The following is a 17,878-nucleotide window of genomic DNA, read 5'->3' on the forward strand; positions in this document are numbered from 1 at the left end:
TTGTTTATTTATATACCGCTTTTCCAAATTAGATCAAAGCGGTGTACAACAGGAAGTACAATACAAAGTCAAAATAAGACATAACAGGCCTCACTCCCCCTCAAGATGGTGGTCGGAAAGAGGGCTCTTAGTCTTTCAGGCCAGGCCTCTCTCCCCATCAAGATGGTGGTCGGAAGGAGGGCTTTTTCTTCTTTCAGGCAGGCAGTTGGAGCTTGCCTGCCTCTCTCCCCCCAAGATGGTGACTGAAGGGAGGGCTTTTCTTCTTACAGGCAATTTATAATTGTGTGGTTTAGAACTCCAGCATTGTGTAGTGGTCATATTTTCAGGACACAAGTGTTGTGGCTGCAACATTTGAACCACTACACAAGTGCAGCGAGCAACATGGTGGCTGTTGCACAGAGGTCATGATGAACAATACTGTGACATTCAGTTGCACAGGCTGCCCATGTGCAGTGACATTGGGTGCAGGGGAACAGTTTGAAAGAAATCCATTGTATACCAGTAATCCAGAGCACAACGCAGTGGAAAGTCAGGGGTGTTCTGCAACCAACCAGAAAAATGTCCTCATTCTTTACAATGTTTTGCTGTGCAGTGGGAGACCCCATTGCGCAACAGGGCATTTTGAATGGTGTCCTGTTATACATCATCACATTTCTATAACATGTTTGTGTAACTGTCAGTGACATAGGTCTGTTATCATAAACCTACACATTGCTGCCAATGATGCATGGTCTTGGCCATGCATCTTCAGCCTTGCATCCTCTTAATTAAGAATACTCACATCTCCAATAGTTGTATGTAATAAAGTTTATAGACACATAACAAAAAAAGTAGAACCATACAGTACTTATTATTGACTGATGAACCTTACAGAAAGAGAAAGTGAAGAAAAAGAGAATCGAAAAAGATAGTACTTCCCAGCCAAAGTAGCAACATGTTTGTTACACCTTATATATATATCCTTTTCTCATCAGACCCACAAAAAGAAAGACAATTTGTCCTTCATAGTGACCCAGAGTAAAAAAATAAAAAAGTAAAGTTAAATGCCTGTGAGAGTCAAGGTTGTTCATTGCTGTGAAAAACAATGGTTAAATTCAGCCTAGAAAGATAAAGCTCTGCTGTATGTGCTCTTAAAGGCGTTAAAGAATTTGAAATACAGAGACAAAAAGTTGCTGCAAATGTACCCATTTGAAGGTGTTTTAAAAGTTATCTGAGTATGAGAAACCATTTGGCTCAGCTTGGGTTTGGCAGTGAATATGAAAGTAATTTTTAAAGGCAGGGCTGAAAGAGGAAAGAGTCATTTAGGGAAATGAAAGTAAAAGAAAAATTTATACTGAAGGTCAGCAAAGTAAGCAGGAGCAAAACAAAATAAGAGACCTCCATTTCGATGGGTGGAATGCTCTGCAGACACAAGGAGAAACAAAAGCAAGAAACAAAGGCAGGAAGAAACAAAATATTAATTCGATGCTTGATTACCCCTCCCTTTTTTTTAAATTCTTCCTATCAGTCAAAAGCGGAGAAGCTCACTGCAACATAAACTGTAACCTGAGCTAGCCGGCTTTCTTTTCCAAGTACTGTAGTTTATCTTAGAAGTAAGAGTTCTGGCAGGCACCACCTTAAAGTACTGAAACAGATTTGTTGATAGCTATCAAATTGGATGGCTTTGAAAAAAAGGGAAGTAGGTAAATTCACAGAAATCAGGGCTATAGATAACTGCTATCCAGGATAGCTATATTTCACTTCTAGTATCAGTATGATTCTGTATATCAGTTGCCGGTAATTTTGAGATGGAGGCTGCAGTTGTATTCCCGTCCTGCTCAAGTATGATTCTTGTGTTCTTAAATTCCTTTTTATAAGCCACAGATGGAAGAAATATAATGGCAATAGTATTGTAGGCATTGGACAATTTTTTTGTCAAACCTAACACCCATTTTAACACCCATGCATACTGTTTTAACTTTGGTTATGTTAGTTTGTTGGAACAAAAAGTACAACATTGTCTTGGGACACTTGAAAGACTAACAAACTTTATTTGGCATAAGGCATCCCAGATCCCAGTCAGCTCCTTTAGATATATAATGAGTATCATACTTTAAATATTTATTTTGGTTGAACAAAATTGTCTTCATCTAATAAAATCAGTGGTGGAAAATTAACACATTTCATCTTTTAAATCACATTTTATCTTTTAATAGGTGGCATCTAATACGTTAACTAAAGAAAACAAAGATCAGCTTTCAGAATCTACCTCGGGTAAGTCAATAAAATAAATGGACCAGGTATGTATATATTGAACAAAACATTATGGACAGAGCTTAGAATCCAGATGTAAGGTGGCATATGTAAAAACATGTGGGACTGGTCAGTCTTGAAGATAATACTATATCAGGTATGGCAATAAAGGGTCTTTCTACTGATTTGTTGGGCATGATTTAACTTGAAGCATTCTGATCAATTTGTTTTTAAGTAGCAGTACCAGGGGAAGGCAATGGCAAACCAGCTCTGAACAAATCTTGCTAAGAAAATCCCGTAACAGGTTCGCCTTAGGGTCGCCTTGAGTCAGAAATGATTTGAAGGCACACAATAACAACAAAGCAAAAATGATAAAGGCTGTTTTGGTTCTGAATAATTGTAGAAACAAAAGGATAGTGTTGTTACAGAAGGTATTTTAATGTATGGTGGGATTGCTGAATTTTTTCTCATCTATCATATTTAAAATTTAGTGCTGTTTAAATTTAAACTGGTTTAAATTGAATATATCTTTATACTGTAAACTGCATTGTGTCATACACTGGGGAACAAGCAGGATATAAATTGTGTACACATGTACATAATGTATAGATGTTTTCTAAAAGATCAGTGAGCCTCGGTGGGATGTATTGAACATCAGACAAAATGGTTTAGAAAATCTGAGGTGATATTGAGTGTAATGGTAGCTAGAAAGGAATTATCACTTTGAGTCAAGGTTTCCTGATAGCTATTAAAGTTATTACACATATTCAGAAGATCACTTGTAGTTGTAACTTTTGCCAAGATAATTATTTTTGGGACTAGGATAGACATACAAATAAATGAAGTTTTTATTTTAAACATAGGACTGAATGAAAATCCAAGGAAATCAAGGAACAAAATGAGTGATTCTGAAAATGCAAGGTAAACCTCTTTTACATTTTATAAATAATATAATATAAATATAATAATATCCAATGAATGCTCCATTGCCCGTGACTGTGTATGAGATTCAGACTTTTCATTTCTGAATATTTTGGAGTTTTATTTTGATGACTTTATGGGACCAACTAATGCTTTTGAAAAAATGAAACCAAGCTTTTGAAGACCAAATTGCTTTTCAGTTACTGGTGATTAAAGCAAGTGTGATTAAAGCAATTTTGCATTTTCAGGCCAGTGTTAAATGCTAATGCTTATTCTTTAAAAACTGAGGGGTGAGAAGGCATACTGACTAGCTTTATGATGCTTATACACTAGAAGGATCCACAGTTCCTGGGTCGCTTAGGTGGCTAAGACAGAAAGTGGGATTGCAAAAAACTGATCCATGATAGACATGAGAGGTCAGATATCATTCCTGCTTCCTTCTGTAACTCCAGGCTTTGAAATGAAAAGTGAGCTTAGCCACCTAAGCTAGCTCTAGGCACCTTGGCAACATAGCACCCAAGCAATCCAGGTTTGGAGCCATAGAAGGGATGTAGATTGCCATACCAGTGCAAAGATAATGTGAACTCCCTTCTACCTAATTTGGCGACAGATTGGAGTTGTCATAGTTAATATAGGCAGGAGTATGTTTGTCATGATGAACAAAACTTACACAAATTACACATGTAAATGAAAATGGAGATGAACCTGAAAAGTTGATGTCTAGAATCTTTTTGGACACCCACCCCAAGAGACATAAGTATATAACAGAAAGCTTTCCATAGAAATTTGGTTTACTGGTTTATGGCACACGTGAGAACACAAATCCAAAAATAAATCATATTTAATTTCAGAGATCAACTGAATTTGAAAAATGATTATTCCAAAGGTCTTGAAGAACAGAATGCTTCCTGTGGTACTGTTCATCAGGTAACAAGATATGTAAAAGTTTCATAATTTGTTAAGCAACTGTGATAGCAAAGAACCTGTGCGTTCTTTGAATGTGTAGAAAATGCTGAGAAATCTTGGAAATAATGGTGAAAGGCATACAGAGCACTGTAAAGTAGCAGCCTCCGGTGAATAGTTATGGTTTGCATTGAGAGTCTTGCCAAATAGTGTTTTCTCATGTTAATGGTCTCGAGCAGCCTGAAACCCAAACTGAGATACTAGATAGCTATGAAAATGATAACATAGTGTGTTTTGCTAAATTATTATACCTAAGCTATAGGTTCTGTAGCAGAAAAGGCAGGTTTGTGCTGACTTGAAATTATCTATTGGGAAAGTTTTTCCCCGTAGGGGATAGTGACACATAGGTCCAAAACACACTGCAGAAATAATCCAGTTTGCGATCGAATTAACTGCCCTGGTTCAATGCTAGGGAATTCTGTCAGAAAGCTCTGGTGCCACAATAAACTACAATTCCCAGCTTTCCCTAGCACTTTGCCAGGGCAGTTAAAGCTGTCACAGACTGGATTATTTCTGTAGTGTGTTTTGGACCATAGACACACTCAGGTTAGCCCTCTTCCTGTTGCTAGAGGAAATGGGCTAATGGACCCTAAGTACAGAATAATTACAAGATGACAGTGACTTGTTCTGGTTTTTTTTAATTTACTTCTTTGTTGCATCTGTTTGTGATACCTGCATTCTGCACCTGAACAAAGTCAGAATCTTCCAGAGCTTGAGGGTTTTGGAAATACTGCTGCCCCTCTTCCTTAATGCACATGCCCACTATCTGTCATAGTGACAGCATACATTATAGGATCTTCCCTGTTTAGGAGTGTGGAGAGCTGACAGAGATGGGCCAGTTAGTAACAACGAATGGGGAGAGACCTGGCACCATCCAACAGTAAAGCCTGAATAAGATAAATAGGGCTGTTGCCAACCATGTTCTCGGTTCTAAGACCATCAGAAATACAGTGGGCCCTTGGTATCCTCTGGGGTTTGGTTCCAAGACCCCCTGTGGATAACAAAATCTGTGGATGCTAAAGTCCCATTAAATACAGTGGAATAGCAAAATGGTGTCTCTTATAAAATGAACAGTCAAGGTTTACTATTTGAAATTTATACTTTTTTTGAAGATTTTCAATCCATGGATGCTTAAATCCGTGGATAAGGAGAGCGTACTGTATGTGTTTTCCGATGGTCTTAGGCGACCCCTGTGAAAAGGTCACTTGACCCCCAAAGTGGTCGCGACCCACAGGTTGAGAACAGCTGCTCTAATGCCTTCTTATATACAAATATTGCCTTCTTCCCACAGTATGCATACTGAAGAGGGGGTGGAAAAAAACCTCACTAATTGGTGTAATAAGTGCTACTTTGCTTGGGGGGGAAATCTTTCATGAGAAATTGTGTAGCTTGTTTGAAATTGTTTGTGTGGGAGAAGGGATTCAGTCTGGGACAATCACCTAAGATATCTGTGTCATAAGTTTGCTAATTTCCTAGAATTCCGTGGGTGCTGTTCTCAGTGATTTGAAAAATACTATTATGCATGTGGGATGGGATGGCTTGAAGATTGGATATATTGTATTTGAAAAAGGAAAGAGTATTAAACCTAGAAGGTCACAACATAAAGGATGGATGGCATGCATATTTAATATATGGGAAACAGAAAGAGAATAAGGAGTTTAATAATCATGGTATTAAAAGAGAACTTTTGAAAATCTGGGAATAATGTAGGAAAAAATATATTTTAAAATCCCAATGTGGACATCACCACAAGAAGCTTATTTTGACAGATTTAAAAATGTAAAAGAACAGTGGGTAACATATGAGCAATTATTGGAAGAGGACAAAATACTGACCTTTAAATTAAGAACAAGAGAAAAATTAGAGAAAGAAGGGATAAAAATAGATTGGTTTCCATATAAACAAGTAGAAGAAAGACTAAAAACGGATTTGAAACTTGTAGGAATAGAAAAATCCAAAAATGAACTTGGATAAAATAATCTTTGAAAAGGGAAATAATTTTTTAAAATATTATGATGTATTATTAAGACGAGATTTAGAACAAGAGTGTATAAAAGTAACTATGATTAAATGGAGTCAAATTATGCAACATAATATATATTTGGAACAATGGGAAAAATCTTGGTATAAAACTAACAAGTTCACGTTGGCACAAAATCTAAAAGAAAATTATTATAAAATGTTTTACATGTGGCATTTAACACCATCTAAGTTAGCAAAAATTTATAAGAATATAAATAAGCTATGCTGGAAGTGTAAAAAAACAGAAGGATTGTATTACCACATCTGGTGGACTTGTAAAAAAGTGAAACAGTTTTGGAATATGGTACGTACAGCTATAATGAATATTTTAGGAAAGACATTCCAAATAAGTCCAGAGCTGTACCTTCTAAACTTGACATATAGATTGGGGAAAGACTTAGAAAAAAATATTCAAAATTAGTATTATATAAGATTACATCATATATAACATGTGGAAAACAGTAGGAACATCAACATTAGAACAATGCTTGAGGAAATTATTGGATATGAGAGAGGCTGATAAACTTTCCAAAAGTCTGAAAGGAGAAAAGGAAGATGACGAGGAGGAAGAAAAAGAATGGGATCTAGTAATTAAATATTGGAAAAAGAATATAGAGAAAAGTCAATGAGTAAATCAAGTAATGACATAAGAAAAGGGGAAAAAAACTATTAAGAAGAGAATATATCGAATGAAAATAAAAATAGGTTGGAAAATTGCAGTTAATATATGTAATATGTAGATAACAGACAGGATAAATGTTTATAGGTATATATATGTGTCTACATATATGTATAAGGGGAATGGGCAGTGTGTATGTACATGTATATGTGTTTGTATGTATATATGTTTGTCTATTTGATATAAAACATTTTTTAAAAAGAAATGGTTTCTGTGGGAGAAGGGATTCAGTTTGGGGGGAATCACCTAAGATATATCTGTGCCATAAGCTTGCTAATTTCCTGGAGTTCTGTGGGTGCTGTCCTCAGGAGTGGGTCATAGTGCCAAGAAAGATGTGAGGCATTTGCTATAGTTTGTTCATTTGTTTGTTTGTTTGTTTGGAGCACTTAATGTACTGCCCTTTAGTGATGGTATAAAACTTTCCAGGTGGCTTATAAATCGTTAATTTGAAAGTCCCATGCCAATAAAAATGGTTATAAATGTGGACTAAAAAGGGCACCTTCAGATGAATTTCACTAAACGAAATGTCAAAAACAAGAAAGTTGTTTTTGAACGGGAAAACTGTCACCGCGAGAGAGGAAATCCGCCCAGAGACAGAGACCTGAAGCCCAGGTTGCTACGGAAACGAACGACAGCGGAAAAAAGCCAGAGAATCAACTGAAACCGTTAACTCAAGCGGAGCATGGCTGATACGACGAGGCTAGAACTGATAGAGAATATGAGTTTAGTTCAAGAGAAAGACCTTCTGAATAAGGAACTAGATAAAAAGCTTTTACTAACTGAACGTAAGCTAGAGGACGTCTTAAAGAAGTATAGTGACTTAACAGAAAAGCTAGATGCTTTTAAAGAGAAAAATAAAGAACAGGATGTTTCAATAGCAGAAATGAAACTAACTATTGAACAAAAAGATAAAGCTATTGATACATTTGAGAAAAAAGTAGCTGAACTGGAGTCAGAAAACCAGTCTTTAGAAGGCCTTATGGAAGCGAAAACAGAGATAATTGTTACTATGAAGGAAGGTTTAGATAATAAAGAAAAGACTGTTTCAGATTTAGAGTCTATAATTTCTGAGCTAAGACAGTCCTATAAAAATTCTGCTGAAACAATACACAAATATGAAAAAGATATTAAGAGATTGCATGGTTTGCTCGATGATGCAAATGAAAAGTTAATTCAGAAAGATACAGAAAAAGAGGCCTTAATAAAAGAGTACGAGAAGCTACAACAGCAATTTTGTGATTTTACACAGGAAAATCAGATTCTGCAACAAAAGTTCAATAAAGGTCTAAATGAACTTGATAACATAAAGTTGAAAACTAAAGATTTATACGCAGATATTGCCAGACTGAAGAGCACACTGAACTCTAAAGACAAAGAAAATCAGGAACTTCTGAGGATATGCCATAGGGCCAATGAACAGGCAAAAAGATGGGAAACAAAGTTTTACCATTTGGAAGCGGAGTACAATTCTATCCGACTTGAATTTCTCCATATAAAGTCTAAGAGCCACAGACAAAAAGAAAAAGCAGAGATTAAACAACAAGAAAGTAAAAACTCAGGAGAGCAAGCAAAAACAGTAAATAAGGAGGAAAAAGAAGTGGCAGTCATAAATAACAATATTTCTAATGAGCCTGATAGAAAATTGGCTGTGATAATAGGAGCTGAAAAAAGAAAAGAATTTAGCCAGAAGAAAAGGTGTCCTAAAAGATTAAAACCTTGGTTTAAATTAGCTGAGGAAAAAGCCTCAGGGTTAAAGAAAAAACCTCTGCACAAGGTCAAGAAAACACAAAAAGAGGTTGAACAACAATTGAGCCCAGAAGAAGCATACGAATCTCAGAATTGTACTTTAAGCAAGTCTCTTGTGAAAATAGAGAAGAAAGAGCTAGATCGTGTTGTCATGTATATAGAAGACATGCTAGCATCTATGAATTTTGCTGTCAAGCATACCAATGATGACAAGAAGACAGGTAATCATTGGTTGGACAACAAAAGACATCAACCAACCGAGAAAGGAGATCTAGCAGAGAAAACAAAATTAGAGATCATGATGACCTATATGGAGAACTTGATGTCATCTGTGAGAGATGCTTTACAGTGTGCGGGAGAAGATTTAAAGGCCGCTCAACACACCCAAAGAATCTGGCCTGGTGAGACAAGAAGAAATAGAGACTTTTTACAAGATGAAGTGTTAAGTCTTCAGCCGGTGAAAAGAAATGCATTGGAATTCAGAAGAACTGATCCAGTAAAAATTCATGAGAAGGACAACGGTGTAAATGAGATAATAGACTGGAAAACAAGTATTTTGTTATATGCCATTAGTGTAATGGGAGAGGAAAAACTTTCAGACCCATACTGGGAACGTGGAAAAGTGTTTAAAGATAAGACTCCATCAATCTTCAATCCAGTAAGAGAGAGGGGTTAGAAGATTGGATATGTTTGGTAATGAATAGGAGCATATAAAAAATTGAATTTAAGATATATGGTATTTAAAGTGTTGAGAATAAATAATTGCCATGTCTATATCTATAATGTTAATAAGATGTTAGACTTCCAAGAAGAGTATGGTAGAAAAATAGAATAAACATTAAAGATATAGATTGGATAAAAAATACAAATGGATAAGAAATACAAATTTGCTGTTGTTTTACAAAAGAAACCTAAGAATATATAAATTGATAATGATCGTTGGTCAATGGAAAATATAACTAAGATGAAACTGTGTTCTATATTAGAATAGAAAATGGATAGTCTAAATGAAATGTTATGTATTGTTATGAATGATTCTAAGATAAAAGAGTAAGTATAAAAAAGTAAAATGTTTAAGAATGATACATTGTTTTGGTATGTCATTTCAGTACTCACTGACACGTGCAAGCTTAAAAGGAGTTTGAATGTATCAATGGGTTTTTTTTAAGGGGGAAGGTGTGTGGAGAGCTGACAGAGATGGGCCAGCCTAGTAAGAACCAATAGGAAGAGATCTGTTGCCAGCTAATCACAGTAAAGGCTGGAGAAGATAAATAGGGCTGTTGCTGAGAGGGAGAGCCAGATAGGGTCTGAGTTAAGTCCAGAGAGGGACAGTTGTTGTGAGGGTTCCAGTGTGAGACAGGGACGGTTAGGGGTAGAGTCCAAAAGTGAGGAATTCCCTACCAGTACATGTCCAGAACTCTGAGAGAGGGGTTGCTGGAGTGGGATATCCTGTGGGATTTAGTTAGCCTGTTTGGCTAGCGTAGAGATAAGTTTGAGAAGGGAATATAACATAAAGATTGTGCAAGTTTTAAGTGGAAGTAACCAAGTTTATCTAGAGAGAAGGAGTGTAACAGAAACCATAACAGTAACAAGTATATAAAACAGCTCAATACGTACCGTTGGCCCTTCTTATACACAGATTTTTTATACATGGATTCAAGCATCCATGATTTGAACATGTTCCAAAAAAGTGTCAAATCTTGATTTTCCATTTTTTATAAGGGACACCATTTTGCTATGTCATATTTAATAGGACTTGAGCATACACAGATTTTGTTATACACGGGGGATCTTGGAAACAAACCCTAGCGTATAACAAAGGTTCGCTGTAAAATATTGTGAAAACTATTGTTTAAATAAAGTTTTATTGTTCAAGAAAGACTCATCTGGAACCTGAACACTTAACATGCTACTAATAATTCAAAACATATTTTGGGGGTAAAGTGACAGTCACAAAGAGGTGGCAGGATCACAAATTACTAAGAAAAATAGTGTTAAAAGTACAGGTGATCGTGACAATTAAGTGGAAGCGGTGGGATGAAAAGGTTCAAGCTGCTGTCATTGAAGAAACTTGGTGGTGGTAAATAAAATGGTCATGACAGGGAGTTTCTCTTGTTTGGATTCTTGCTTCTTCTTATTCAGTGTTTCACTAGTTTCCTCAGACAAATTTCATTATGGTTTTGTTTATTGTTTCATAATGTAATCATTTGTAGGAGGCGCAGTCTTGGATGTGAGGCCTCTTGGTCTCTAATCATTAGAGTCTAATGCCTTCTTCCCACAGTATGCATACTGAAGAGGGGAAAACCCTCACTAATTGGCATAATAAATGCTGCTTTGCTTGGGGGGGGGAGATCATATTGTCACTATTTCTTGAATTTCATTCTATATTTCATGCACAATTGTGTAGCTTGTTTGAAATTGTTTCTGTGGGAGAAGGGATTCAGTCTGGGGCAATCAGCTAAGATATCTGTGTCATAAGCTTGCTAATTTCCTGGAGTTCTGTAGGTGCTGTTCTTAGTGTTGCAAGGAGTTGATTGTAGTGCCAAAAAAGATGTAAGGCATTTGCTACAGTAGTATTTATTTATTTATTTAGAGCACTTATATACTGCCCCTTAGTGACAGTATAAAACTTCCCGAGTGGCTTATAAGTTGTTAATTTGAAACTTCCATGCCCTTAGGCTTGCAATTCAATAAGACATGACACACAAGGAAAAGGGGATGGAAGTGAGAGAAGTCCAGAAGATGCTGGATGCTCTTCTCTCTCTTAGAGGCCACAGCAGTTGCATTTGGAATAGAGGCCCAGACAGTTATTTTGTATGTTACATTATGGTATATATGATATTTTCCAAAGTGTGCTATTGGTTAGAGATTTTGCAAATTATTTGTTTTTTTATTGTGCTCTAGAATTAAACCAGAACATACATATATATATGTGTGTGTGTGCGTCTAGAGAGAGAGAGTATAAAACATTAACTTCAGGCAGCATTGATTTGTATTCTTACGAACTTTTAAGAACCTAATGCTCTCCAAATGTTTTCATCTACAAGTACTGTAGGCTCTGGCTGGGGCTGTACTGATTGGGTCTGCTGGGAGTTGTAGGCTAAAATATCTAGAGAGCAGCAGGTTGTTGCTATTTAAAAGGTTGTTTTGATACACCAAAGACAATACTTGTTCTTATTGATTTTGTAGGTGGATGCAATAGTTTCTTTGGAAATGTTGAAGACTCATATTACACAAGGATATACATCTTTGATGGATCAACGTTTTCACAGTGCTGAAAAATCTTTTGCATTTTTATTGAATAATCTAGATTCATCCCAACTACAGGTAATAGGAAGGACTCTATGATTTAAGAACAATATTACATTCTTTATAGAATACGGTTTTACAGAAGCATGTCAGTTGGGCAAAATAATTGATAATGCCAGAAAAAAAAATAGAAATACAGTGTTTTGGAAATCTCTTCTACTAGACATATTTTGGATAGATAATGGGAAAATATCTTCCAAATTTCCAAAATATCTTCCAAATTTATAATAGTATATTACAAAGTTGAAATAATTTTCTAAGATTCCATTTCTAAAAGGTTTAAATGATCTATAAGACAGGGGGTCTTACCATTTTTGGAGTTTAGATATAGGTGAGCAGGCAGAAACTGAAAATAAAATTTTGGAACACAAACAGCCTCATTTGTTCTTCTGAAGTTACACTGGAGAATAGACTGGGAATAAGAGGCCTATTAACTTTTCCTTGAGCCTCTTACTGCTTTATCACACTGGGGGGCAAATGGGATTTAAACAAGAGTTAAACTAGAGAAAACCAGGAAATGTCGTAGATAAGCATCAGGCATTTTCTAGGTTTCTCTAGTTTAACTCTCATTTAAATCCCGTTTGCCCCCTAGTGTGATAAAGCAGATAGTCATTTTCATTACTATCAAAAGTGATATACCTCTGTGTCATCTGGCCAGTGTGGGACCAGAGGATGAGATGATACACTTATTCCAGCGTTTTCTGGAGCACTGTGCAGAAGGTTCTGCTGGGAAGAGGACTCTGGTTGTACCTCATGTCCTTTGGCATGCCTTAGGGTTCCATTCTGTTCCCTAAATACTTTGTAACTTTTATATACATTATTAGCAATGGAGAAAAATGTCTGGAGCAGTGGATAGAGTATGCAAATGACATGGAGCCTGACTGTGGCACCTTCATGCTACATATTCTTCATGCTGTCTCCTGTGTGAAGGTTCTGCAGCTGGGGTAATTACTGCTGACACCATGCAAAGGCCATTGTCAATGCCAAGAGAAATCTATTTATCCCATGTGCATATTGAAGGCAGCCACTACTGTCTTTGTAAGGGTGGGGGGGGGGGGGGGGGGGGGGAGAAAGAAGGGTGGGGGGGGGGGGGGGGGGGGGGGGGGGAGAGGCAGAGAAAGAAGTTTATGTTAGGATAGGGATGGAGGCTGGGGCTCACATGTCCAGTGGTGTTACTTCCCTAGCCTCCCTTCTTGCCTTGACTAGCTTCACTTCAGCAGCTTATTCACCCTTATCAGGGGAGCATCGCAGAACAGCTTCTGCCATGGTTGTCTTCTGAGGTCATTGGGTGGGGTGGGGGAAAGAAGAAACATGCCACACTGTTTTTATGAGTATTTTTTTAAACACAGCATTTAATTTTTTTTTATTATTGGATCCATAGATCCAGAGCCCAAGGATAGGGAGGCCCACTGTATTCTTTTTTGTGAAATGTGTGCCTGGCTTCCTTGCCTCCTCTATTTAAATGGACTTTAAAGTCTAAGTTGCATCAGCTTTCAGCTAATTAGCTAAAGTTTGGTCATATTTTTAAATTTTGATTTTAATTTGCTACTGTTAACTTTACAACTGGTTCAGTAACCTAGTTTTTTCTTGTTACCATGAATTTTGATATTATCTTTTAATTCAGTTGATTTTCTTGTTTTACATTTTCCAGTCTGCTTTAGCCTTAAAAGGGAACACAGAAGTGTGTGTGTGTAAACTATATATTATATAACAGTATATTATATTTATTATATTATGTATGTAGTTTCAACTTTTTTTTCTCTTGAAAATGTAATGTTCAAGGAGAAATAACAATTTTCAACTTTTTAAAAACTTGTTGCAGCAACTGAATCTTGCTGTTGTTGATTATGTTGTAACCATCTATGGATATGCCACAGCTCTTATTGGAATAGGGCAACCTGAGGTAAGACGTCAAGCTTTTACGTTTCACAATATTCAAATTTCAATTAAGGTAGTGCACAGCATAATTTCTAAAATCTTTAAATTAGTGTTGATGTTGACAGTTAGAATTCCCTTCTAAACCATATGCAACAAAGTATCATGACTGAAATGATATACCAATTTTTGTTTCATTGTTTGTTCTTTAATGGTTTGCACATTTTGAGACTACAGTTCTGTGATTGCATGCAAATGTGGGTCTTGCTTTTACTTTCTTCTCTGATTTGAGCAAGCGCTCATATCTTCATTCTAAAATAATGAATGTTGGAGTCACACAAAGTGAAGTGATCTGAAGGTACAGAGTCTGAAAAAATGTGACACCTGTTCTCCTAGTATGCAGTTCTAAATAATATTCTAGTGCTTGTGTTAGTGGGCAAATGTTCAAAATCTAAAGAATAGATAGGTGTTGTTTTTGCTTCTTTTGAAGAGACATGATCCTCATCACATATATAAAGCATGACTGTTATACATCCCCTTCTCCAGTGGGCTGCCATCCAGGTATATTGAACTACATCTCCCACCCAACTTCACTGGGTCTGAAGCTCAAAAGAGCACTTAGTGCCAAATGGCTCATTCTGTCTTACATACCAGGCTTTGATGTTCCTAACTTTGTCCCTATGGACAATAGGACTCCTGAGATGCTAGTATCTATTACTTTAAAATAGTTGGTTCTTTTGGCCATGCTGGTTGAGGTTACAGTGGGAAATGTAATGAATTTATTTGGAAGCACTCATTGTGGATACCTCTTGTACGCTTTCTTTTTGTATGTTTACCACAGCTCCTGTACTGTTTCGGGGAGGGGGGGTGATGAACCCAAGTCTTAAACTAGTATAAAGAGTTGAATTGAATAAATGATGTGTTTATTAGCTCATTTTAAAAATAATACATATTGAAAATGTATTTAAAAACTTGCCCCATGTTCTGTGTGAAGCTATTATGAACATATTTTAGCAACTCTTGTTTTACTACGTTTTGCTAATGCCTTTATTTTTGTCAATTTTGGAATAAATTGCACAAACCCTTTTCATAAGAAACTGCTTGCAGCTTTTAAAATGTTGATTTATATCTGCATTAAAATTTGGCAAAAAAAAAACCTGTCAGAAAGCTTACCAATAATTTTTCTTAAAATTTTTATCCTGCAATTTGATCATTTTTCTATGTGGAATAGAAAGTTCATTTAAAATTCAAGTTTTTGAGGAGTTGAAAGTTTAGGGTACATCAAGATGTCATGGAAATTAGTCTCAATGATACATCTTCAGGTCAGCTTTGCAGTTCTTCAAGTATTTTTATATGGCTATTTTTACCAATCTTAAAAGTTCTTGGATTGTATGAGATGGTATGAAATGTGACCAATGATGTATCATACTTAGTATAAGGTGGAGTCATTTTAAAATAATGAGGCTGAGAAATTTTCAGAATTCAGTTTAGTTCCTTTACAGATAAGTTCCTTTTTAGATATTTACAGTATACCACAAAACAAAGTCTGCTGATATAGTACATTTAGCATCAGTTTAATCTGCTTTTCTTACCAGCAATCAAGAAATTGTTCTTAAACTTCATTGTATTTAAAAAAGAAAACATACTGTGGGAGGATGCTTGAAAAGGTTGCTGCAGCATTTTCCCTCTATGACTGCATTTCAGCAAATGTGTACGTACCCATAGGGTAGTACAGTGCACCCACATCATATGTGGGCACATATGCTGAAAGCTGTGCTGGGGAAAAGGGCGGCGCGCCCCATAAGGAATAATGGCGTGTGTGCCCGTGGTGTGCATGCAGGGTCATTTAAATGGGGCTCGAGCATAGGCGGAATTCCCTTTACTGGTGTGTGTGTGTGTGTGTGTGTCTGAAACAGATCCTCCGCGTAAAGGAAGAGGAGACTGTACTAGGCACATCCATGGGCTCTCTTTCTCTGATGTAAAAGCAACCCATTCTTCAGTTAAAAATAAATTTGATGTTGAAATGTGGACTTCTCATCCTTTGGAATTCATTTTTATCATATTCAGTTTATTCTCATGGATGGTTTGAATGTTCATCACAAATCTGTGATTCAGTTCCTTATTTTCATACAGTATAAAAGAAACTGATTAGAAAACCACACAAGAGATACATATACATGACAAAATTTCTTTTAGAACTGGAACTGCTGTGTCTGCTGCACTATTTCTTGAGACAACCCACTTTTAAATCTGAACATTGGTTTCTGTACTAGCTGGTGCAATAAAAGCAGCAAACAAATCTCTGCCTCCCCCCCCCCACCTTTTCCAGCTGTGGTTCTTCCCTATATGTTTCTATTCCACGGTTTAATCCTATGCACCAATTTTTGTGTCCTCACATTTATCCATAATGGTACGTTGTTTGCTGTTTTGTGTGAGTATGCATGTTCAAAGGATCTTACACTATGTTATGTTTTTTAAAGGAACTAACCAAGGCCAAAGGCCATTTCAATAACATAATTGAGCAGTATCAGAAACTGAGATTTGACTGCTTAGCACACTATGGAATCGGAAAAGTATATTTAAGACAAAATCGGTGAGTGGCATGCTGCTTCTTAAAATTGAGCTAATTTTCATTATCAAGGCCAGGGAATTGCTTTACTAAAAGCCTTCCTTTTCTATCTTGTACTTGTACCTGCTGAATTTCACTATTGTTCCATGTTTCATGTGACATTCTTAAGAGAGGTAGAGGTAGAGGCTGAAAAACAATTAGATTTTTGGGAGGAGAAAACTATTTCATGTGATTAAAATCTTAGGGCAAAAAGTTCAGTTGCTAATTTCATTTTCTACCAGAGCTGCTGTTTCAGGGTGGGGGATATCTACTTACTGTTTTTCTTCTTCTTATAACTTCACATATGCATATTTGATATCTAAATAACAAATTAGGTGTTTAGTGAGAGATTTAGAAACCTGTCAGTGGTCTTCAGTCAAGAAAAAAAATGTGCTAGTTAGCACTGTGTCTGATGGCTTGGTGCTGATTCATGTACTGTTCTTTTTACTTGGGGATCATTTGCAGTCAAGCTGCCTTTTCTGTATTTGCTTGTGGAAGAAATAATGTTAGATCAGTGGCTTGCATTTTCAGTACAGTGATGGAAAGTGTTTCTAAACTCACTTGTTCTACTCTTGCCTGGCCTGGCTCTTCTCACAAGTGATTTTTTTGTAGTCTTTGTGACTCACACACCTGCATAGTGCATATTTAGAACCTTCTAGAATAGCTAGGCAATTTTTTTGGTGATAGCTTCGCCCACCCTTAGCTCCAACTACATTGTTACCACATATTTACTTCAGTTCCTTTTGTCCGCCATGTGAGCTGTATGTAGCATTATTTTCTCAGTACTGTTTATCCGTTATTGAACTTTTGGCTGTGTTTTTTATTATTCTTCTGGTTTTCCTTTCGGTACATACTTTTTTACGGTGATGACTTGGACTGCTTTTGACCTCTGTTTGGCTTCTCGGTGCTGCTTGTAGCTAACGGACTCAAGTCTGTTGTTATGCATCCTCTTCTTTCTTCAAGCATTTCTAGATTGTCTAGCTAAATTGCCAGAGAAGGACTGCCATTTGCACTGTTCCCTGTACCTTATAGAGTCACATAACATGTACAGTGATTGCCCTCCAAGTGCATAAAAACAGAGTCTTGTCTTAAAGTCCTGCTTTATGAGCAGACTTTGAAACCTCAACTGCTGACAGCTACAGTATCTACCACCTTGATCAGCTTTGGTGCTCAGCTATCAGCTAGTCATCTTGCAAACAATCAGCTGAAATGGAGACCCTGACTAAGGCCAAGAAACATAAGTCATCTGTTTCGGATTTGAATGTCTGTGCCCACACTAGAACCTTGAAACCATCAACTGAATCCACCTCTGTGGGATTACGCTCGACACTGGAACATATTTCTCTGGGTGTAGGAGCACGAGCAGGGAGTACCTCTTCCTGTGCCAGCGACTCCTAGTCACTGCTTGCCTGAATCCTTTCCTCCAAAACCAATGTAGAAAAGGAAACACTCTCTAAACACATGGACGTACAAGCCCCAGAGTGTCATTTGTTGCCAGACTACCCTGCTTGAGGAATCCATGC

General features: G+C 36.8%; 1 protein-coding gene across 2 annotated transcripts in view; it reads left to right on the forward strand.

Moving 5' to 3' along the window:
• Positions 1-17,878, forward strand: part of TTC3 (tetratricopeptide repeat domain 3) — an 89,406-nt gene that overhangs the window by 27,165 nt on the left and 44,363 nt on the right. For both annotated transcript variants that reach the window (XM_042460058.1, XM_042460057.1), the window contains exons 15-20: positions 2,196-2,253; positions 3,096-3,153; positions 4,005-4,080; positions 11,753-11,890; positions 13,695-13,775; positions 16,228-16,340. In XM_042460058.1, the coding sequence (XP_042315992.1) occupies positions 2,196-2,253; positions 3,096-3,153; positions 4,005-4,080; positions 11,753-11,890; positions 13,695-13,775; positions 16,228-16,340 (524 nt within the window). The remainder of the gene's footprint in view (positions 1-2,195; positions 2,254-3,095; positions 3,154-4,004; positions 4,081-11,752; positions 11,891-13,694; positions 13,776-16,227; positions 16,341-17,878) is intronic.

This window comes from Sceloporus undulatus, chromosome 3, assembly GCF_019175285.1.
Source record: "Sceloporus undulatus isolate JIND9_A2432 ecotype Alabama chromosome 3, SceUnd_v1.1, whole genome shotgun sequence".
Classification (NCBI taxonomy): domain Eukaryota; kingdom Metazoa; phylum Chordata; class Lepidosauria; order Squamata; family Phrynosomatidae; genus Sceloporus; species Sceloporus undulatus.